The 21738-nt window shown below is 28.0% G+C and overlaps 10 protein-coding genes across 10 annotated transcripts; 5 read left to right on the forward strand and 5 right to left on the reverse strand.

Moving 5' to 3' along the window:
• The first annotated feature begins 893 nt into the window (after positions 1–893).
• T552_02069 (hypothetical protein) lies at positions 894–2324 on the forward strand. Its single transcript, XM_018370625.1, has 9 exons — positions 894–981; positions 1076–1157; positions 1205–1397; positions 1442–1681; positions 1724–1853; positions 1898–1930; positions 1975–2097; positions 2142–2191; positions 2236–2324. Exons 1-9 carry the CDS (start codon positions 936–938, stop codon positions 2278–2280), a joined length of 942 nt encoding a protein of 313 aa, XP_018225509.1. The 5' UTR covers positions 894–935; the 3' UTR covers positions 2281–2324.
• A 140-nt stretch (positions 2325–2464) lies between these two features.
• On the forward strand, positions 2465–4543 carry T552_02070 (hypothetical protein). Its single transcript, XM_018370626.1, has 9 exons — positions 2465–2667; positions 2720–2992; positions 3051–3169; positions 3224–3359; positions 3406–3542; positions 3590–3700; positions 3742–3835; positions 3879–4381; positions 4430–4543. The coding sequence occupies exons 1-9, from the start codon at positions 2511–2513 to the stop codon at positions 4493–4495; spliced, it is 1596 nt and encodes a 531-aa protein (XP_018225510.1). The 5' UTR covers positions 2465–2510; the 3' UTR covers positions 4496–4543.
• Positions 4544–4646: 103 nt separating this feature from the next.
• Positions 4647–5094, reverse strand: T552_02071 (hypothetical protein). The gene is made up of 2 exons (XM_018370627.1): positions 5053–5094; positions 4647–5000 (listed from the first exon to the last, which is right to left on the reverse strand). The coding sequence occupies exon 2, from the start codon at positions 4994–4996 to the stop codon at positions 4691–4693; it is 306 nt and encodes a 101-aa protein (XP_018225511.1). The 5' UTR covers positions 4997–5000; positions 5053–5094; the 3' UTR covers positions 4647–4690.
• Positions 5095–5367: 273 nt separating this feature from the next.
• On the reverse strand, positions 5368–6158 carry T552_02072 (hypothetical protein). Its single transcript, XM_018370628.1, has one exon. The coding sequence runs from the start codon at positions 6110–6112 to the stop codon at positions 5414–5416; it is 699 nt and encodes a 232-aa protein (XP_018225512.1). The 5' UTR covers positions 6113–6158; the 3' UTR covers positions 5368–5413.
• Positions 6114–7170, forward strand: T552_02073 (hypothetical protein). Its single transcript, XM_018370629.1, has 3 exons — positions 6114–6404; positions 6451–6510; positions 6551–7170. The coding sequence occupies exons 1-3, from the start codon at positions 6158–6160 to the stop codon at positions 7126–7128; spliced, it is 885 nt and encodes a 294-aa protein (XP_018225513.1). The 5' UTR covers positions 6114–6157; the 3' UTR covers positions 7129–7170.
• T552_04142 (hypothetical protein) lies at positions 7166–8098 on the reverse strand (the record flags this gene model as incomplete). The annotated part of the gene is made up of 5 exons (XM_018372193.1): positions 7166–7375; positions 7417–7472; positions 7519–7873; positions 7917–7999; positions 8080–8098. The coding sequence occupies 5 exons, from the start codon at positions 8096–8098 to the stop codon at positions 7166–7168; spliced, it is 723 nt and encodes a 240-aa protein (XP_018225514.1).
• A 198-nt stretch (positions 8099–8296) lies between these two features.
• T552_02074 (hypothetical protein) lies at positions 8297–11010 on the reverse strand. The gene is made up of 12 exons (XM_018370630.1): positions 10986–11010; positions 10809–10933; positions 10559–10762; positions 10451–10511; positions 10229–10406; positions 10064–10182; positions 9728–10020; positions 9482–9686; positions 9172–9441; positions 8971–9129; positions 8801–8923; positions 8297–8759 (listed from the first exon to the last, which is right to left on the reverse strand). The coding sequence occupies exons 2-12, from the start codon at positions 10910–10912 to the stop codon at positions 8667–8669; spliced, it is 1809 nt and encodes a 602-aa protein (XP_018225515.1). The 5' UTR covers positions 10913–10933; positions 10986–11010; the 3' UTR covers positions 8297–8666.
• Positions 11011–11097: 87 nt separating this feature from the next.
• On the forward strand, positions 11098–18022 carry T552_02075 (hypothetical protein). The gene is made up of 22 exons (XM_018370631.1): positions 11098–11668; positions 11722–11997; positions 12047–12436; positions 12491–12620; positions 12665–12894; positions 12943–13302; positions 13347–13696; positions 13743–13845; positions 13887–14112; positions 14158–14268; positions 14311–14497; positions 14543–14693; positions 14737–14931; positions 14979–15385; positions 15428–15495; positions 15540–15602; positions 15645–15733; positions 15777–15870; positions 15914–16216; positions 16257–16807; positions 16853–17134; positions 17179–18022. Exons 1-22 carry the CDS (start codon positions 11144–11146, stop codon positions 17974–17976), a joined length of 5889 nt encoding a protein of 1962 aa, XP_018225516.1. The 5' UTR covers positions 11098–11143; the 3' UTR covers positions 17977–18022.
• An 82-nt stretch (positions 18023–18104) lies between these two features.
• T552_02076 (histone H2B) lies at positions 18105–18732 on the reverse strand. Its single transcript, XM_018370632.1, has 4 exons — positions 18537–18732; positions 18418–18489; positions 18221–18376; positions 18105–18178 (listed from the first exon to the last, which is right to left on the reverse strand). Exons 1-4 carry the CDS (start codon positions 18685–18687, stop codon positions 18156–18158), a joined length of 402 nt encoding a protein of 133 aa, XP_018225517.1. The 5' UTR covers positions 18688–18732; the 3' UTR covers positions 18105–18155.
• A 1093-nt stretch (positions 18733–19825) lies between these two features.
• On the forward strand, positions 19826–21657 carry T552_02077 (hypothetical protein). Its single transcript, XM_018370633.1, has 5 exons — positions 19826–19996; positions 20044–20159; positions 20208–20761; positions 20806–20908; positions 20957–21657. Exons 1-5 carry the CDS (start codon positions 19872–19874, stop codon positions 21610–21612), a joined length of 1554 nt encoding a protein of 517 aa, XP_018225518.1. The 5' UTR covers positions 19826–19871; the 3' UTR covers positions 21613–21657.
• Positions 21658–21738: the final 81 nt, after the last annotated feature.

The raw sequence follows: 21738 nt of genomic DNA on the forward strand, positions 1-21738 counted from the left end.
TGTGCCATATTCTATATGCAGGTAATAAATACATATAAACTATATTATAAACGTAGAAATGTATAAAAGATATACTTTATAAATACCATGCATTCTGACTAATGATTTTAAATTCATTACTCATTATAAATTATTAGGGCTAAATATAGGGTTTATGCTAAAGGCTTGAATAAAATGCCATTTTTTATAGAAAAAAAAAATTAGATTAAGGATATTTGTGTTATGTAATAAGAAATAATATGTTGTTTTTATTAATTCATTATATATAAATTGAAATTTTAAGATATATATTTTTGAAATTTTAAATATTGGAATTTTTGATTTTTATTTAAATATTTAAGAATAAAATATAAATGTTTTGAATTACTTGTTCTTTTTAATAATATTTATGATTTTAAATATATCATTTAATTATTTAATTATTTAAAAATATAGGCTTTTATGATAAATTTTGTAGATGCGATATTTATCAATGATTAATACTATAAATTCATAGAAATTTTTCGTTTTTATAACTATAATGTTTTAAAAGGCTTTATATCTTCTATTTTAAATAAATGTCTTCATTTTTAAAATAAATATCTTCAATTTTTATCAGTCTATATCTTAATACATATAAAAATTCGTCTTAATTATATAGATATCTAAAAATAAATATATTATAGAAATATTCTAAAAGAATATTTCTATAATTTAATCAATTGATCTAACTGAACTACATTCTTCTAAATAGTATAAATCTTTCTAAAATAATGTTTTATGAACAATACTCTTCTCTTCTAAAAAATAAATATTATGTTTAACATCTTACAAAAAATCTTTAATCATATATATGTACATATTGTATTTACAAATAAAACAAAAATATTATACAAATATTAATAAAAAGTTATTTAAGATATAAATCGTAAGATGAAAAGTTAATCGGAACTAAAATGGGTGAATCACAGAGAAGGGCTTCTAAGTTAGAAAAGCCTCAAGGTAAGATAATAATATTGAAAAAAAAAGCTATAAATAGGGGGGGAGAAGCTTTGATATTGATAGTTTTTATTATTGTATTTCTAAATAGATTTAGGTGTCGATCTTTATGCCCGTTATGCTTTTTCTGGGGCAGTATGTTGTGCAGTAACACATGGAGCTCTTACACCCGTTGATGTGTATAAGTTTTCTGAATATAGATGAATATATATGACATTTATAATAGAGTTAAAACACGAATTCAACTTGAACCAACTGTTTATAAAAATATGGTAGATGGATTCCGACAAATTGTTCGTAATGAAGGGGCAGGCGCTCTTCTTACAGGTTTCGGACCCACAGCAGCTGGTTATTTTCTTCAAGGAGGTTTTAAGTTTGGTGGTTATGAATTTTGGAAGCAGTACGCTATTAATTTTTTTGTAAATATATATATATTAAAATTTGCCTTTTTTTATTGGATTAGGGGATTGAAACTGCAACAAAAAACCGTACAGCTATATATCTTGGATCATCTGCAATTGCGGAGTTTTTTGCCGATGTTGCTCTTTGTCCACTTGAAGCAACTCGTATTCGTCTTGTTTCACAACCTACGTTTGCAACTGGTCTTGTTTCTGGATTCCTTAAAATCTTGAGAAATGAAGGTGCTTCGGCTTTCTATAGTGGATTTGGTCCTATTTTATTTAAACAAATTCCATACACTATGGTATGGTTTATAAAATAGATAAAAACATTATTTACTTTATAGGCCAAATTTGTTGTTTATGAACGTGCAGCTGAAATGATTTATTCCTGCATACCAACTCCTAAGAATTCACTTTCTTCTGGTGCTAATACTTCAATTAATCTTGCATCCGGGTTGGCTGCTGGCATTGCTGGTTTGTTCTATTTTTATAAATTTAATTCTCTTACGTTTTATTAGCTGCTATTATTTCTCAGCCTGCTGATACTCTTCGTTTGGTTCCTTTTGTATTTGTTAATATTTATTAATTTATTTAGTTTCAAAAATTAATAAGGTTGAAGCATTGCCTGGTGAGACTACTTTGTCCCGTCTTTTTAAATACGCTAAAGAGCTTGGAATTCGTGGTTCATTTACTGGACTTGGTGCTCGTGTCGTTATGGGTAATCTTTTTTTCGTTTTTTTTGATATTTTCTTATATATATAGTTGGAATTCTTACTTCTGGGCAATTTGCAATTTATGGTGATATTAAAAAGGTTTTTCTTCTTTATTTTTTTATCTTTTATAACTTAACTTTTAGGCTATTGGTGCCACTGGAGGGGTTGAAATATATCCCTCAAAATAATGTATTTTTAATTGCTCTTTTAAAATCAATTGTACTCTTAATACTAAGTAGTATGTTTTAACTTGATAAAAAGTACTTTTTTTTTAATTATAAAAAATTATTAACATATATATTATTCTCTTTTTCTATATATCCTGTCGGTCATCTAACCTCTTGGTTTGAAGCTTGTTTTTCTATTATTTCTTTTAGATAAATATTTCTACTTAATATGAGAGGATATTTTAGATAAAATGGATAAAACACATGAAAATGAGGAGTGTCATGTTGGATTTTCAATATCTCCGTTTGATGATGAACATGTAAATCCTTTTGCAGATGCAGTTTCTCTTGGAAGAAAACTACCAGATGAGCTAGAAAATATAGAGAAATCAAGGACTCCTTCGTGCAGTAATTACTCTAAGATTTGATATGTTATTGAAGCGTTCGTAATATATTTTAGGCGAGAAATCAGATCAAGATGTATCTTCTAAGTCATGGTTTACACCAAGTAAATCGCAGCTTAATGTACCTTCTTTTCGTAGTTATAGTACCTGTCGTAGTCCTAGATCATATTTGCAGAATGTCGAACTGGATTATGATCCATTAAGTTACCTTAATGATACTGGTTCTGCAAATATAGATTTTTCAAATGATACCACTCATATATCATCTTTAACTGTTTTAAACGAGAAATCACCATTGATTAATAAGATGAAAAACATTAATTTAGATGGTAATATATATATAAATATATGAGGTATTAAAAAGTACATTATCTAATATTTTGAAAGAGTCGCTACATACATCTTCAGAGCAAAGTAATAAAGTTGCATTTACTGTTTCTGTGGGAGATCCTCGTATTGTTGGTGATATTGCTTCTGCTCATACTGTATATAAAATATTTACATGTGTAAGTGGTGTTATTTTTAAATGATAAATATATTTTTCTAATTTTATTTCTTAGATAACAACTAATGCATCTAAACCAATTGAATATACTGTTGATAGACGTTATAAAGATTTTCTTTGGCTTTACAATTCTCTTCATTTGAACAATCCTGGTGTTATTGTTCCTTCTCCTCCTGAAAAACAAGCTGTTGGTATAAACTAGTTTTTCTTTATATGAAATTATATTAAGTTTTTTAGGACGATTTCAGGAGAATTTTATTGAATTTAGGAGGCATGCTTTTGAACGTATGCTTAGAAAGATAGTTGCTCATCCTATTTTGCAAAATGATGCATGTGTTAAAATGTTTTTGGAATCTGATACATTTTCTGCAGATGTATATTCATTTAGATATATCTATTTGAGGATAATTGTTTTTTATAGATTAAAGTTAAAGAGAAAGTTCCCGCTCATGAAAGTAAAGGATTTATTAGCTCTATTGGTGAAGCTTTTACTAGGGGTGCTTTTAGTGGAAAATATGTAGAACAAGATGATGTAAATTAAAAGTTTAAATTATTTTTTAAACTAATTTTTAGTGGTTTAATGAGCAAAAGCAAATATTCGATTTATTAGATGCTCAATTTAAAGGGATGTCTAAAGCTATTGATGCTGTCGTTAGACAGAAAAAAGGTTCAGATTTTATGAATGATGTTTCATTGTCTTATTTTATTAGATCTTGCACAAACAACAGGGGACTTTGGACTTGCTTTATCAAATTTGTCTAATATAGAATTGGATGAATCTTTATCTCTTGCTTTGGTATCTTTCTCTGATCTTCAGATAAGAATAAAAGAATTTTATGAACGTCAAGCTCAGCAAGATATTTTGATTCTTGGGTGTATGGTTGATGAATATATTAGACTTATTGGAAGTGCTAAACATGCATTTTCTTTAAGGCAAAAAGCATATTTAAATTGGCAAGCTGCAGAATCTAGTTTAGCTAAATCTCGATTAGAAAGAACTAAGGGTCAAGGGAAATTTCAACAAAGTTGTTCATCTGAATCTTCTATTGATATTTTAGATGCCGAAAAACGTTGTGATCAATTAAAATGCGATTTTGATAATATTAGTAATATTTTGAAAGAAGAAATTGAGAGGTTTGAACTCGGAAAAATAGAAGATTTTCGTGGTAGTGTAGAAACTTTTTTGGAGTCAGTAATTGAAGCGCAAAAAGAGGTATATTTTAAAATTGTTTTTAATATAATTCTAATTAATCTTTTTTAGCTTATTGAATTATGGGAAACATATTTGACTGAATTAGAGAAGAAAACTGAAGTATCTGATGACTGACTTTATTTTAATAATATTTGATTATTATTCATATTTAACTGAATTAAACGGCTATATTGTTTAATAATATACAATTTTCAAAATTAAATATAATATATTTGATTGCAGGATTTTTGAATTTTATAATTACATATATATATGTATATATGTATGTATGTATTTGTATTTTAAAATAAATATTAAACATGTATTGTATTATGCAATGTTATACTTTGTTCCAAATCTTTGTTTGAATTTAGAAAGTCTACTCTCTTTGTCGCTTTCATCAATTTGTCGTTTTTTATTTGGATTCCATAATGGATGGTTTCGCTGATCTTTTGTAATCCAAATAATAGGTTTTGGTGATGTAGTAGGTATTGTAAATGTACTCTTGTCTGATAATACAACTATTTGCTGAAACTGTCTTGGTCTTGCTAGCCTTTGAGTAATATTTCTTACTCCATAATTATTTATTTGCTGTATTTTTTTACACTTTAAATATTTATATCTGATTATATTCATTTTCCTATTAATAAATGATTATAAATTTTATTTTTCTTGTAATATTTTGTATATACTTTTAAATATTCTTAAATCTTATAAAAACATATATTTTTTACTTTTATTAAGTTTAAATATTTAAAGTTATTAAAAAAATGAAATAATAAATTAAAAATATTTATTAAATATTTGTATATATTTGTATTTCTATTGAGATATTAATATATTTATAATTTTAAAATTCGCATTATTCAAGTTTAAATGTCTGTCTATTAATTTTTTTAATATATATATTAATAATAATATACTTTTATAAAGAATTCCTTCTTTTCTATTAGATAAACAATTCTCCATGTCTTGAAAGTAACATTATATTATTGAAATAAAATTAATTTGAGTTTTCCATAATAATATGACATTTATATAAAAATATATAGCCTAGTCCTTTTTAATTAATCTAAAATCCCCTTGACAATATGATAATGACATCTTCTCATATACATCTATATTTTCCACATATTCAACTGTTCCAAACCAAATTTTATGATCTCCAATATTTATTGTTTTATATGTATTACAATAAAGAATCCCAAGAACTCCTGATAAAATAGGAAGTTCATTCAATGATTCCTTACAATGATTTTTTGAAATATTAGATATTTCATTCTCATTAAATACCCTGTTTTGTGCATATTCTTGTGCAAGCTTGATTTGATCACAATGAGATTTTAATACATGAACTGCAAATCTTTTGGACTTTCCAAGAAGATATGCCATACGTGATGGCAATTTTATACTGAATGATACAATAGGCATAGGATTAATAGAAATAGATGAAAATGATGATACTGTTATAGCTCGACCCATGCCATTAGTCTTAAGATCATTTGTTGTAATAATAACAACTGGTTGAACAAGGCATTTCATTAGATTTTGATAATCCTTTTGGATTTCTGAAATTGATACCTTTGGAAATACTGTTTTTTCTTCATATGTTGATTTACTTCTGAAAAAGCTTAAATATTGTCCTTTTTTCTTAATATATGATATATCCCCTTCTTTCCCTACTATTTTCCCATGTTTCCTAAGCAGAAACAGGCTTTTTTGGAGACTTTTACACAGATATTCTGGCAACATAGGTTTTTTTACTATACAAAAATATTTAGGGCGGGTTATAAATTCATGAAAATATCTGGAACAAGAGCTTTTAGCACTTATAAGGCTTGTTTACGCCTTAAGGTTTATGACTACATTGATAAACTGGTACCTTTGTTAAAGGAACCTGCTTTAAACAGCTTTAAAAAGCCTTCTGTTTTAAATAAGAACTTAAGGATTAAGAAAACTAAGATTAAGAAGAAACGTCTACAGGATGAGGTTTTAGATGAGGATTCTTATAAATGGGATAGAATTCTTAGAGGAAATCCTTATGGTATTTTTAATTGAGAGATATTTACAATAATAGCTAATTAACAAAGTTAAATTACTTATATCACCTATACGTAGGGATATATTGACGGATGCACGGCTACCATCAGGTATTATTTATGTTTAGTTTTATTATGGTTAATGGATCAGGATTTTTTCTAAGTTTTTTGGCATGTAAAGATTCAGAAACAAATAAAATATGGATTTTACCAAATGGATTAAGGCATAAGGTGGTAAAAAAGGTAGGACAGAGTAGATGGATGAATTGTAATAAGAAACATATAAAATATGTGGGAATGAAACATTGGAAACGTATACTTATTGATTTTGCACCAGTAGATGCAATATGGAGAAGTGATATGGAAGAATTTGTTTTAAAAGAACTTAGAAAAAAAGTAATAATAGAGTTAAAAAGAATTGAAAACAAATTTTTAAATATGCAGTTAATAAAAGGGAGATTTGTTGAAAATATAGAAAATGAGAAATTGAAGAAAAAAATAGGATGTATTATACATAAATTTGAAGATGATAGAATTTGGTATTTAGAAAGTATAAATGATCAAGTGTTTAAAGTGCCGGTTATTAATGTATCTATATTATTTGATTGTGATGATAATGAAAATGAATGGGTGAAGAAACTTGTATTTGAAAAAAGTACAGGTATACCATTAGAAATAAATACAGTAAATGCAATTTTTTGGATTTGGAAGCTTCGAGGTTATTTCTAGTATGGTGAATGATGTATAATTATATCATAAGTTATATCTATAATATATTTACTTCTCCAATACTTTCATATATTAGTCCATTTTGTGTCTTGCGTGCACCCATTTTAAAAATACATATTTTATCAACTGTAACGTCTCCAAAAAGAAAATGGGAAGGAAATTTGTCCATAAGAAATGATGCATTGATTGATTTTTTTTCTTTTGCATAACTTTTGTCATAGCGAGTATTTAAAATTGTTGAATGAAGCTATGTTATTAGCTGTATAATACTCAATAATATAAATATACCACCAAAAGATTAGAATCACTAAATTTTGCATCAACAAATTTTTTCATAAGAAATTCTTTAAGAAATTAACAATTAATCCTTAAACTTTCTATAGTTTATACCACACAGAGGAAAAAGTGCTGGAGATGATTCATTAAGGCTGGGTTTTAAATATACAACTTTGCAATCTGTAAACACCTCAGGAAATGTACCTAATCCTCTGAATCGTATATGAATTTTCTTATTGTCTGAAATTTTTGATATTTCATCTTTTAATGAATATAAAAGAGAAAGTGAGTTTCCTATTTCTTTATCTGAGGGAAGGTGAAGAGTGCAAATTGTCAAATGCGCAAGTAAATAGTCTCTGAATATTGATAATGGCACTTCATCAACGAGCACCTTTTTTATCTCTGTTATTGATTTTTCAAGAGATTTTGATCTTAGTGGAAGTGCAAGGAAATGTGTAGGATATCCAGTCTTCAATAATTGTAGCAATTTAAGCAGAAATGATATGATTTACCCTTTTTACGGTTTTTTTATAAAAATTTCTAGTATTTAAAGATCTTTCTTCTGTTTGTTTGTTAAACTGTATTCCAGTATAAGCTTTTCTAAAATACTAATTTATATTTTTGCTTATCTATAAATATATTTTTATTATTTATTATGAAATATAAGAAATATACCTTTATTTAAGCTTTTCATAGATGTTTTTTGTATTATCTAAGCTTGTTTTATTAATAATTTCAATATTTCTTTAAACTGTTTTTAATAATTTTTAGAAATAGGCAGTGATTTCACTTAAATATTAATAATATTATATAATAAAACTTGGAAATAATGTTATATTTTTATAAAAATAGTTATAAATAATTATAATATTAATTTATATTTTATATTTTTTCTTAGGTTATATTTAAATATAAGTAGATAAAACTATATGATTTTATTGTAATATTTGAAAAATAATTTAGAATAGATTTCTTAAATTTTGTTTAAATAATGATCCAAATAACATGTATGATCAAATATATTTTCAAAATATTTTGAGAATTTTATTTTAAATTTTAAAAAAATCTTAAATATCAAAATCTGATGTTTTAAAATATTACTTGGTATTTTATGAGGGTATTTTAATATCCTATAGATGATATTTACTCTTAATATTTTTGTTTTTTCATGACATTATTTATGAAAATAATTTGTGCTTTAATTTTTTTAAAGTGATTCTTTAAAATGTATAAACAGAGATAAAGAATGATAAGATTATTGATTATTTTTTCCGTAATTTAGATTTTTTAGAAAGAATTCTTGAAAATGCAAGTTTTTGAAATTTATTTAAATCATTAATAAAATGTTGACCAGCCTAAATATATTATTTTAGAAGTATAAGTATATTAGATTTACTATGTGGGAATCAAGCCTCTCTAAAAGCTCTGCTACTGCAAATTGTACTTTTGTATTTGGATGAAATAATCCAGCAGCAATTGGTGCTAACCCTCCTTGTAATCGTGGAAGATAACAAAGTAACTTTAATTATTTTTAATTTATACGAATTTATATTATATAATTCTTACTTGACTTAGTTCATCTGTAGTACGAACGTTATCATTTAATGTTATATAGATGGCTTCTGCATCTTCGTAAGATATGTTTCGTAGAATTTTTAGTCGATTCAATTGATGTTGTAAACAAAATTTTTTTTCAATAGGTATATTATTAAATACAATAAGATCCTATAAATTCTAGTTAACGTATCGAAAGAGTTATTTCCTTACCTCTATATAATATTCGTAAGATGTTGTGTTTCTCCATCCTTCAAATCGTGGCATGTTTAGATATAAATCCCGCATTTTTTGTGCTTCATTTTGCCAAACCCATCCTGTACCTGGAATAATGAAATTTTTCGCATTTGGATTAGATAATCGAGAAAACCCATAAACAAGCGTTTCATACGTAGATGCCATTCTAGTAAATCTTAATACCCAATCTCTCCATTTTGATCGTACAGAATATTCTCCATATTTACAAGATATGATATTTTTCATCTAAAAAGTAAATCATTTTAAAAAGAAAGTTATTTTATACTTCATCAATAAATATTGTGTCCATATCATTTCGTTGATATTCATTTACATACTCACTGAAAAAATCATCTAAATGACTTGGTATATTTGCGGGAGATATACATGATGATATTTTTATTTTTCCTGTATCAATATCACAAAGAATATCCCACCATTCTGGATGTCGTTCAAAAGTAGGATTTGTAACGCCTGCTATATATCCGGAACTAAAAAGTATTAGCCATAGATTAGTATACATAAAAGATACATAGTAAGTAAGTAATCTATTTTCGAAAGATCTGTATAAGGAAATGTTCTTTCTAAAAATCCTCGTAGTACTCCTAAACCACTAGCCATAGCAGATGAAGCCAAAACATATTTTGCGACATCACCAGCGGATTGCCCGTGTCCCAGAAACACAATTCTCTTTTGAGTAAGTAAAGCATTCATTAAAACAATAATTGGATGAGTATGAGGGCCAATGGTAGTCAGATGAGGATGCAATGGAAATGATTTTGTAGGTAATTGTGAAAATACTTGAAATAGATCTATGAGAGAAAACTACAACAATTGGTTTTCCTTTTTGATAAAAGCTTGTCCTTACATCACCAACAACTTCTGGTAAAATATCTAAAGGTATTTTCATAGGAATTTGTACTCCGAGATAAACTATACTTGTTTCATATTCATGGCAATCTTGAATAGATTCTTTCGGGTTCTTATCTATAAATTTTAGTTATATTTTTTTTTATATTCATAACTTAATTACTTGGAAATTTTTCATGATAAATTGTTTTATAATCATTGCTTCCAAGAATAATACGTTCCCAAAAATTTAATTTAGGCATCATTTTTAAGTCCATAGAATTTACTGAATCAAAAATATGTTCCAATGTCGTTCTTTTTGGATGTTCAAGATATCTTTTAAGAGCAAGAAGCAAAATTGGCTTTTTTGTTAATATTATTCAAAAATAAAAAAATCATAACAGACCTTATAAATATGTATATATGAATGTCTAGTACATATCGCCATTGCCTTTACAAGTGCTCCCCTAGTTTTCCTTTTTAAGCCATGAACATTCAATTAAACAATATATACCGCTTCGCATCCGGGTCATGCTTTGTATTTACCAAATTCAAAACATACATTAATTTCGGTTCATTATTTTCCTGGTCCTCAAAAACTTCATATATATCTTTTTCAGTTTTTTTTAATGTATTAGTATCCCTATGTAGAAAAAATATCGTCCAATCTTCTGACCTCATATGAGCTCGGTCTGGAAGCATCAATTCTGCCAATAATCTTAACCGTAATTAAACTCTTTATTCCTCTTCCCTCTATATCATACTTTGTATCACTTCCTATAGCATGTGGATATTGTTGAGAAATTGTAGGACCTTGATCAATATCAAACTCTGCTATCAAAATATAATCCACATGATGATATGGCATTTCTCATAGAAATAATTCCTTCTATTAACCCTTTATTAATTACAATCTTAACAATTATAGGCATTTTATTAACCTGTTCTTAATAATTCTTAATTTTAATAATATTTTATACTTTTAATGGTGTTTGACACCTTATTTTCGAGCTGCCTTTTAGACTTAAAAATAGTGCTAAATATTTATATTTCTATATTACTTAATAAATAGGCATTTAACAGGAATAAGAAGGATTCTATGACATTATCAGTGTCTAAGGAGTTATTAGATAGTCTTTTATATAAGTTTTCATCACTGGAAACATGTTCAACAGGAACATTAGAAGAAATTAGAAAAATATTAATAGAAGAGCCAGTTTTAAGGCCAATATCAGTGAACAGTAGAGGGGGATTAATGAGTTCTAGAAGGGGGGATAAGAATATTTGTAAAGTTAAAGAGGAAAATAAAGTGTTTAGTATAAAAAAGGATACAGTCGATAGAGCAGAAATTGGAATAAAAGTGTTTAATGAAAGTTTAAAAGTGTTATCTCAGATAGTTAAGAAGTGGGTAGATAGTAAAAGTGAAATTAAGGGGGTAGAAAGTAAAAAAAATATAGAAAATAGTAATGGGATGGGTTATATTGGGTTAGCAAAACATATTGTGAATTGTTTGTTATTATCATTTAAAATTGTTAAAGAAAACTCTATTAAGCTTAATATAAAGGAGTTAGGGGTATGTAAGGCGCATGCGAATATAATTAATCGACTTATTGATTTGGAAATGGTATATGAATTATAATTAGCATGATTTAAAATTATTTATATATATTTATATAGATTTCAATGGCATTTCAGGAGCTTATTATTTTGCGTAATGATTTAGAAAGTTATATAAGACTTATTGTGGAGCAAGGTTTTTGGGCAAAATCATCTAAAAAAAACAGATTGAAAATAAATGAAACGAATAAAGCTATACATGAGATAGTTTCATGGCTTATAAATGTAGAATCACCTGTTGATTGTTTGGAAGAAGATGTAGTGAATTTTATTGTTGGATTTCAGTTAATGGCATTGAGATCAGCTTCACGACATCGAGATATGACTCTTGATGAGGTATTTGTTTGTATGTTTTTTTGTATTCTTTGAATTTATATTTTCCAAGTCATTATTAAATTCTTTTAAATCACGTTTTGGACCAATGGCATTTTTTAGAAGATTAAATCAATTAAATCCAACGTTAGGAAAAAATCAGGCTAATCTTTTATATCGCATTGTTTTAAAATTATGTTCATCGCATTTTTCATATATTTCATTTCAGTTTCAGCTTTGTACTATTGGATGTTTACATGAGGAAAATATAAGTAATAATGATAATATTATGGATGGAATATTAAGGGTTATAATGCATTTATCCAAGATGAATGATTCCCCTTCTTCTTATTCCCTTTGCAAGGAAGCGATAGAAAATTTTTTAAATTCTAGTTCTAGTGGTATGCTTTCGAGAACAGCTTTTATTAATCTTATTTTTTATATGTCTTTTTATGCTGAACAAGTATGTGTTTTTTTTTCTTTTTACTTTATATCTAGTTTCTAATGAGTTTTATAGATAAAAAACTATATTGATGTTTTAAATTGGAACATGTTATTAATCAATAAGTTTGGTCAAAACGATATTATTTCTATTTCATTGAGTTTTCATAATGCATTTTTTGAACTTTCTGAATCATTTTCAATTGGTATATTTTTAAAAAATAATTGATGTTGATTAATTCAGCTGCAGAAAATGGTGGCTATTTAAAAACTGCAAAAGATAATTTAAGTAAACTTTTATCTATGGATGAAGATATTCAAAATGCACCTGAAAGTGAATTGGTTAAATTAATTAAAAGTATGGACAGATTACGTCGTTCTTGTATTTCAGCAATAGATAATTCTACTTCAAATTCTCAGTTTTGTCGTTCTCTCCTTGAAATAATGTTAGAATTTGTTCGTAAATATAATGTTAATAATGTAAGATCCTTCAAATACTTATATATACATATATATTAATTTATATAGATAGGAGAAAAGGAGTGTTTTAAAGTTTTAGGTTTTAATATTTTAACTAGTATTATATCTTTTGTTAAAACAGACTTAACATGCTCTGTACCTAATAAGGATGATCATTTAATTCATCTTTTAGATATTTCTTTGGAATTTGCAAAGTCAGTAAATGATACTTCGGCTATAATATCTATATCAAATGTTTTTTGGAATTTTGGGATAATATTACATCAGAATGGAGACAATGCTATTGATCCTGTTCAGCGTAGCATTTTGGCTCTTGAAAGTATTAATTTTTCTAATTTAGATATGGATCACTATATTGGTCGTTATGAATTATTAATAAAATGTTATTCATCAATTAAAGATTATGAGGTAGTAATGTTAAAAAGAAAAGAAAGTTTTATTAATTAAATTAGAATTCCGTAAATTATTGTCTTAAAGCTATGGATATCCTTTTCAAAAGTGGTATTATTTCACAAATAGCTTCTAAGTGTAATTGTGCAATGTTGTCCGACGTTTTTAAAGAACATCGACATGTAGCAAGAATTATAACTTCTATTGTTCAGAATGCCATAGTAGGTGAATGTTGGTCTGAAAGATGCTTATTGAAGCATCTAAATATTTGTGAAAGAGGTCCGCTTTTAGAATGGCAGCTTCAAGTTGTTTTTGGACTTCAATATAAATATGATATTTCTAAGCAGCTATATATTCTTCAAAATGATCTTATGGATATTTATAATGAAAATTTCCCTATTCGTAGAATGAGGTACTTTATGCTTTTTTTGTATTTATTTTGTGATAACTTGAGTTAGAGTACTATTGCAAATATATCAATGTTTGGAAGATATTAATAGTGACATGAATGATACTTATGAAGAACTTTTTAGGAAGAGCATTTCTGATTTGATGGATAATGTATAATGTTTATTTAAAATTAATTTATGTAACTTTTTTAGAACCTTTTAGAAGATATTGGCTTTGAATCATTTAGATATAATTACATAGCACTCTCTCGATCTTTTTTGGCTTTAAAATCGTTTTTGAATCAAAAACAATGGCAGGATGATATGAAAGCTGCATTTAAAATTTGGAAGATGCTATTTGATGATATTGAGCATTCAAAGACTCAAAAAACATTAGGAACATACGTAGATAATCCACTTAATCTTCTTTGTCACTTTGGTATATTTAAAAAAAATGAAAGTATTTTTTGAATAATGTATTTAGAAATGTTAACCGATTTTTTCCTTGTTAAAGGACTTCCATTGAATAGATTGGCTGTTTTGAAGTTGAGGTTAAGATTGTGTTTATTATGTCCTGAATTGAGGGGTCCAGGAGGTTTGTTTTAGTTTTATTATCTTCGTTTCTAAATATATTTAGAATTGACTAAAATATACGCTATGTTAGGTCTGCAATATCTTTATCTTGGTTATACAGGTAAAGCAGGAATGATATTTGCTACTGCTCAAAATTATAATCAAAAAATGACTCTTGATATCAAAAGTTTAGTAGAGTTTGAAATTGCCTATATTGAATATTTGTCTACTGTTGGTTGCACTTCATCAAGGTATTTTAAAAGGATATTTATTTATTCATTTATTTATTGTTATAGTTGGAATTCTTTTATAAAAGTTGCTAAGATAGTAAATGGAAATTTTCATATATGGAATACAGGAATACAAGTATCTTTAGATCAGAGAATTGAGTGGTATAGTTTAGTAGCAAGCGGTTCTTTTGTCTATGCTTTAATTATGTTGGAAAAAGTATATAGTTTTATACAATTTTCTATTATTTATTTGTTTTTAGGGGGCAATTTTTGATGCTTTCCATTACGTAGAAAACTCTTATCGTCTTTATAAGCGTATTATAAAAAACGCTGTTAAGTATTTTAATAAAGATATATCTTTGTTAAATAAGGAGAATACAGTTTCAACTTGTAATGATAATTGCAAAAAACCTGCTTTCTTTGAACTCGGAAGATCTCATTGGAAAATATTAAATGTAATGTTTTATTATTATTATGAGATTTTGATTGACTTTATTATAAGAATTTTATTTCCTGTTTATTGTTGTTAGCAAAACTTTATGAAATTCAAGGATCTGTGCTTGATTCTGAATATTTCTATTCTCAAGCTTTAGAGGTTGCTGAAAATATTAATTCATATTTAGCAACTGCAACGATTCTGGTTATGTTAGGCAATTTATATGTAAAAATTGGAAAATTTGAAAAGGGACAAGAGAATTTTTATAAAGCAAAATATTTTTTTTCTCAAATTGAAAATATTAAAGAGTCTGTATCACTTTTATTTGCACAAGCAAGTCTTCAGAGCCGTCAAAAGCTTTGGTGTTTAGAACTCGAGTCATATCTTTTAGCTGAGAAGCTATTAAAAGAGCTTATGAGTCCAGAATTCATAATAAAATTGGATGAAATTGCAATGGAAAATGTTGTCATAGGGTATTAATCCAATTTAAATGTTTTTAGACTTATTTTTATAAGAATTGAAACAATGACATTATCATCACCATCGAATTTAGTAGATATCAAGAAACCGTCATTTAATAAACGTAAGTTATTAGTTAATTGTTTTTTTTTTTGAAATTTGAGTTAGTCTCTACACAATGTGAATGCATAGTATTGTCACGTCTTAAGGGAAAAATAATGACTTCTAAGGGTATATTTTTAATGGATTAAAATTTATGTTTATTTAATAAAGGGTATAATTTTGCATTACAAGGAAAAATTACAGATGGAAAAAAATTTTTGAAAGAATCAGTTTTTGTAGAATCTGATATGGATGATTTAGTAATGTTTATTTATTTATTTATTTATCTAATTTTCAAAAAAGATTATACAAAGGCTTTATCAATCAAAAGTTTGTTTTTTGGAAGCAGAAGTTCTTCTTCAAAATGATCCTATTTATGGTGTTCTTCAAGATTCTGGTCTGAAAAAATTTAAATAATATTTTTATTAAATATTTTTTAGTGATTTCTGTACCAAATATATACATGCATCGAGTTTCTGATAAATCTGCTACAAATAAAGTTAAGACAAGATTAGATGTATCAAAATCGGGTTTAAATGGGTCAAGGGGGAGAATTCTAAGTCTTTTGGAAGAAACTAAAAAGAATATTATTGAAATTTTTAACGAAGCTCTGAATTATGGACAAAGTACATTAGTTAGACAATTGGCACAAATGATGGCATCAGCAACAATCTTACAATCTGCTCTTTATATCCCGGGCGATAATAATCAAATAAGATCTATTGTTCCATCATATTTTCTTGGTAATATTTTTATTCTATTTAATATCTTTAATATTTTTAGAAATTTCTAAAATGATATCTTTTCAAAGAGAGCGTGCATTTCTTCGAAAAAACACTAAGTTAGAAAATAATGAAAACCATGATGTTCAGTGGCCTTTAGTTTCAGAAGAAGTCCAGGATAATATTAGTTTGGACCATAAAATTATTTCATCTGAATTATTTTCTGAATTATTTTTTTGTGATATATCACAATTCCAGCATCAATTTATAGATAAAATCCCTCAGTCGTGGACAATTCTTACTATAGGAGTAGGAGAATCTAAAAATGACTTATATATTACTAGATTACAGAGACAATTGAGTCCGTTAGTCTTACGTTTACCTCTTAATCGTAGTAATTCTCGAGATGCTGATCAAGATACATTAACATATGATAATGTTTTTAATGAATTAAATGAAATTATTTTTCGGAGTAATGAAACTGCACAAATCGCAAAAAACATTAATACTAGTGCTCATAAAGTTGTGTGGTGGAAGGAACGGCAAGAGCTTGATGCAAAATTAAAGCAATTGCTTATAAACGTTGAGCATTGTTGGCTTGGAGGATTCAAGGTATTTTACATTAGCATTAATTTAATTTATAATTTTAATTTGCAGGGTATATTTTTTCAATCAAATATTAATCAGGAAAGTTTTTCGAAATTTAAGATTTCTGTAAATAAAATTATTGCAAAACATGTGTTTTCTCGCAAGATTGTTCGAAAGAATAAAAATGTAGTTACTTTTGAGATAGAACCAAGACTTCTTGAATTATTTGTTAAGTTAGATCTTAATGATTCAAAGATCGATGAATATTTGGAGGATCTTATATATTTTATATTAGACATTTTTCAGTTTCATGGTGAAACTGTTGCTTATGATGAAATTGATATTGATCAGGTCTTAAAAACACATATAATTTAAAATTACTTAATTTTTATTAGATGGTTGTCGATTTTCAAGAAGCTATTAGTAATTATAATAAGGAGTCTACAGTTTTATTAGAGAAAGAACAACAGCATTTGATTTTGGTTTTAGATAAATCAATTCAGTCTTTTCCCTGGGAATCTTTACCTTGTCTTCGAAAACTTTCTATATCACGAGTCCCTTCTTTATATTGCATTTACGATAGAATAAATTCAGCTAAATTTGATGCATATCAAAAAGTTAGTCGGAATAATGGATGCTATGTCCTTAATCCTTCTTCTGACTTGATTAATACGCAAAATAACTTTGAAATTTTACTTAAAAATCTTGAAGGTTGGGAAGGAATTGTAGGAAAAGAACCTGATGAACCAGAACTACAATCTTTTTTAACTTCTTTTGAAATTTTCTTATATTTTGGACATGGAGGAGGTGAACAATATATTCGAAAAAATACAATCAAAAGACTATCTAAATGTGCTGTTTCTTTTTTAATGGGCTGTAGTAGCGGGCTACTTAAAGATATGGGTGATTTCGAGCCTATAGGCATGGCTATTAGCTATCTTTTAGCTGGTTGTCCCGCACTGGTTGCAAATTTATGGGATGTTACCGATAAAGATATCGATCGATTTAGTACTAGTGTTTTAAAACACTGGGGATTAATTTCTAATGATTTAAAGAATTGTCAAGATCATACTGCTCCAAAAATAGGAAATTCACTTGTTGATGCAATTACTTTTTCACGTGATCAATGTGTATTAAAATATTTAAATGGAGCTGCACCCGTTATATATGGCGTCCCCATATATCTTGAATAAACTCTTTGTAATTTAATTTTTTTGGCATTATACATATTACATTGAAATGATAGACACACTTAAAGTTTATAATACGTACTCAATTGCAATATATGTAATTCATAACAAAAGCTAAATAAACAATTACAGTTTTAAAGCACATGAACTGCGGCATACGCTGCAAACTAATCTTCTTATTTCTACTTGCTAGATGATGAATATTCTAATAAAATTTAATATATAAAAACAAAACATATCCAATTACTTGTTACAGCCTTTGTTCCTTCAGATACAGCATGTTTCGCAAGTTCACCCGGAAGTATCAAACGAACGGATGTCTGAATTTCACGTGAAGAAATAGTAGATTTTTTATTGTAAGTAGCAAGTTTAGATGCCTCAAAAGCAATACGTTCAAAAATATCTAAAAAGTCAGAAATACTAACAAAACTCCTTCAAAATCACCATTTACAAAGCTATTAAGAATTGACATTGCTCTATTTGATATACCCGTATCAGGATGAACTTGTTTAAGCACTAAATCGCGTAAATTCTCCCGTTTTTTTACAAAATATACAACTCACCTTTGTAAATATATGATGAATACGTTTCCTTACGTGATCTCATTTTTCTCTTCCTGTCCGATGATCTTTTTCCTGCTTCTTTTCTATCCAAAGGTGATTTTCCTGCTGGCATTTTAGATGCCACCTTCTTCTCTGCAACTTTAGGCGCCATATTTTTCTTAATCCAAACTTGAAGATTTTTCTTTTAATCTGTTTTTTTGATGTACGCGTTTCTCCTTTTATCTTTTTTGAAACCCTAACATTCCTTTCTTGATAACAAACCCTAAGTTATGTTGATATAACCCTAATATGATGAGCTAATAGTTAAAGCCCTAATTTTGTCCTAACCCTATGTTTGCCCTAATCTTGTTTTATACCCTAAAGTTTGCTTTTTATTAGGTCTTAGTCCTGGACTAGGGTTTAGTCCTGCGTTGTAGTAGGGTTTAGTCCTACGTTAGGGCTTAATCCTATGTTGTTGTAGGGTTTAATCCTACGTTGTATTAGGTCTTAGTCCTATGTTAGGTTTTTGCCCTGTTCTATGCTAGGGTTTAGTCCTAGATTGAATTAGGGTTTAGTCCTATAATAGGGTTTAATCCTATCGCGTGTTAGGTCTTGGCCCTGTGTAGGGTTTGGCCCTATTCTGTACTAGGGTTTAGTCCTATATTAGGTCTTTGTACCTACGTTGTGTTAGGGTTTATACCTACATGGATAGGGCTAAACCCTTGTCCTCTTAGGGCTATACCCTTACGCGCTTAGGGCTATGCCCTTGTGCTCTTAGGGCTGAACCCTTGTTTGTTTAGGTCTTGTTCATATAACTTCAGGGTTTCTTTACTAAAGATATACATTTAGACTTTTTACATTCTTATCCAAGTCCAATTCATCTTAATCTAAAATACTTATTTACAAACTTTTTTTTTATTAAAATTTCTTTTTTTTTTGGATATTTTTCATACTATATAAATATTTTTGATATTTTTTTTTAAATAAAAAATTACTCTTATCTATTTATTACCCATTCATTTCCTTAAATCTTATTAATCTCTCTTCTTTCCTTATATCTTTTTAATCTTTCACTTCCTCTCTTATTATTTATTTTCTTTGTCGATATTTATGGATTCAGAAGTTTCGGTCATTTTAATCAAAAAAAGCATATCATATAAAGAGCAAGCTTAATGGTAAAGCATCTATTTGAGCTTAAAATATAGGGAAGAAAGGTTAATAATAGGAGAATATACAAAGAATACCCAGGAAATAAGTAGGAAAGAAGTAATAATAGAGTGATTTGTCAGTGTAGTTGCCAGTAAAGTTATATTATAGTCAGTCTCTTTTTAGGAGACATTAATATTATATAAATATATGTTTGAGGTGGAGTTTGATAAGCGTCTTAGAAGTGCATCAGAGAGGGATCGGTTAAATGAAGGACAGGAGGGTTTAGGAGGGTCTCCAAGTCGACGTAGAGCAAAAGTTGGATATGGAGATCGGTTAGTAAAGGATTTTAAGGGAAAAAGGGAGAACTTATATAATTTAGTTTTATTCCTAGTAGAGATGGGATTGATTTACAAGCAAGTTTTAATTTGGCAGATAATAATGTAGAAACATCGAAAGCTAAACGTAAAACAGGAAATGAAGTGGATGCTCAAAGATGTTGGTTTTATGATATGAATATGATAGAGGAAGCTTATATTTGAGTAGTGGAAGAATCTAATAAGATATTTTTACATTTACTTCGTTTTGAACTTTTTGGATCAACAATTTTAAATTCGTTTTCTAATTTACCATCATCCGATTTATATGTAGGTTCTCGAACTCCACCTCCTCAGAAAACACCGGTTAACCGACCTGTGACGCCTTCTACGCCTCCAAGGAATTTATTTTCATATATATCACCGCAAAATAGAACGCCTACGAGTGGAACTCGGACTTCAGGTAGCGGAGGAAGAAATTGTATTGATGATCCAACTCGTGAAATATATTCATTATCTCCTGTTCGGTTTGATTCTCAAAGATTGCTTCTTTCTCCTAGGAAGCAGCCTCGTGCTATTCCAAAGGTTCCATTTAAAGTTTTAGATGCACCTGAATTACATGATGATTTTTATTTGAATTTGGTCGATTGGGGTTGCAATAATATTTTAGGCGTGGGACTTGGGACATGTGTTTATTTGTGGAGTGCTCATTCTGGAAAGGTTACAAAGTTATGTGATCTAGGTCCAAATGATTCTGTTACTAGTGTTTGTTGGATTCAAAGAGTAATCTTTAAAAAAAAAAAAAAGAAATATTCATATGTTTTTAGGGTTCTCATATTGCTCTTGGGACTAATAAGGGATTAGTACACATATGGGATGCTGAACAATGTAAGCGCACAAGAACAATGCTAGGTCATACTTCTAGAGTTGGTATATTTTATTCGTCTTTTTTATGTATATTTTCGTAATGAAATTTAGGATCACTTGCTTGGAATGAGCATATTCTTACTTCAGGAGGAAGAGATCATCAAATTTTTCATCGGGATGTAAGGGTTCCTGAGCATCATATTAAGCAACTCAGTGCACATAAACAAGAAGTATGTGGGCTGAAGTGGAATTGTGAAGATGGACAGCTTGCTTCCGGTGGGAATGATAACAAGTTAATTGTATGGGATCGTTTGAATGAAACACCTTTATATAAATTTTCAGAGCATACTGCTGCTGTTAAAGCTATTGCATGGAATCCTCACCAACACGGTATTCTTGCTAGTGGTGGTGGCACTGCTGATAGAACTATAAAATTCTGGAATACCCTTAATGGACAGCAAATTTCAGAAATAGATACGGGATCTCAAGTATGTAATCTTGCTTGGTCTAAAAACTCAAATGAGATTGTTTCTACTCATGGATATTCAGAAAATCAAGTAATAGTATGGAAATATCCATCTATGTCTCAAGTCGCTGCTTTGACTGGACATACATATCGAGTTTTATATTTAGCGATGTCGCCTGATGGTCAAACTATAGTTACAGGTGCTGGTGATGAAACTTTGCGATTCTGGAATGTTTTTTCTAAAAATAAAAATGATTCAGATCGCGATTCATTGTTAGATCCTTTTACGAAGATAAGATAGATTTATGTATGAGATTTTTGTTGAGAATATTACATTTTGGGAATGTTATATAATAATGTATTATTGGGTCATTTATGTTAATGTATAAACTTAAATTGCATTTTGTGGATGTATTTTAATAAATTG

The sequence above is a fragment of the Pneumocystis carinii genome (assembly GCF_001477545.1).
Source record: "Pneumocystis carinii B80 chromosome Unknown supercont1.9, whole genome shotgun sequence".
In the NCBI taxonomy this organism is placed as follows: Eukaryota; Fungi; Ascomycota; class Pneumocystomycetes; order Pneumocystales; family Pneumocystaceae; genus Pneumocystis; species Pneumocystis carinii.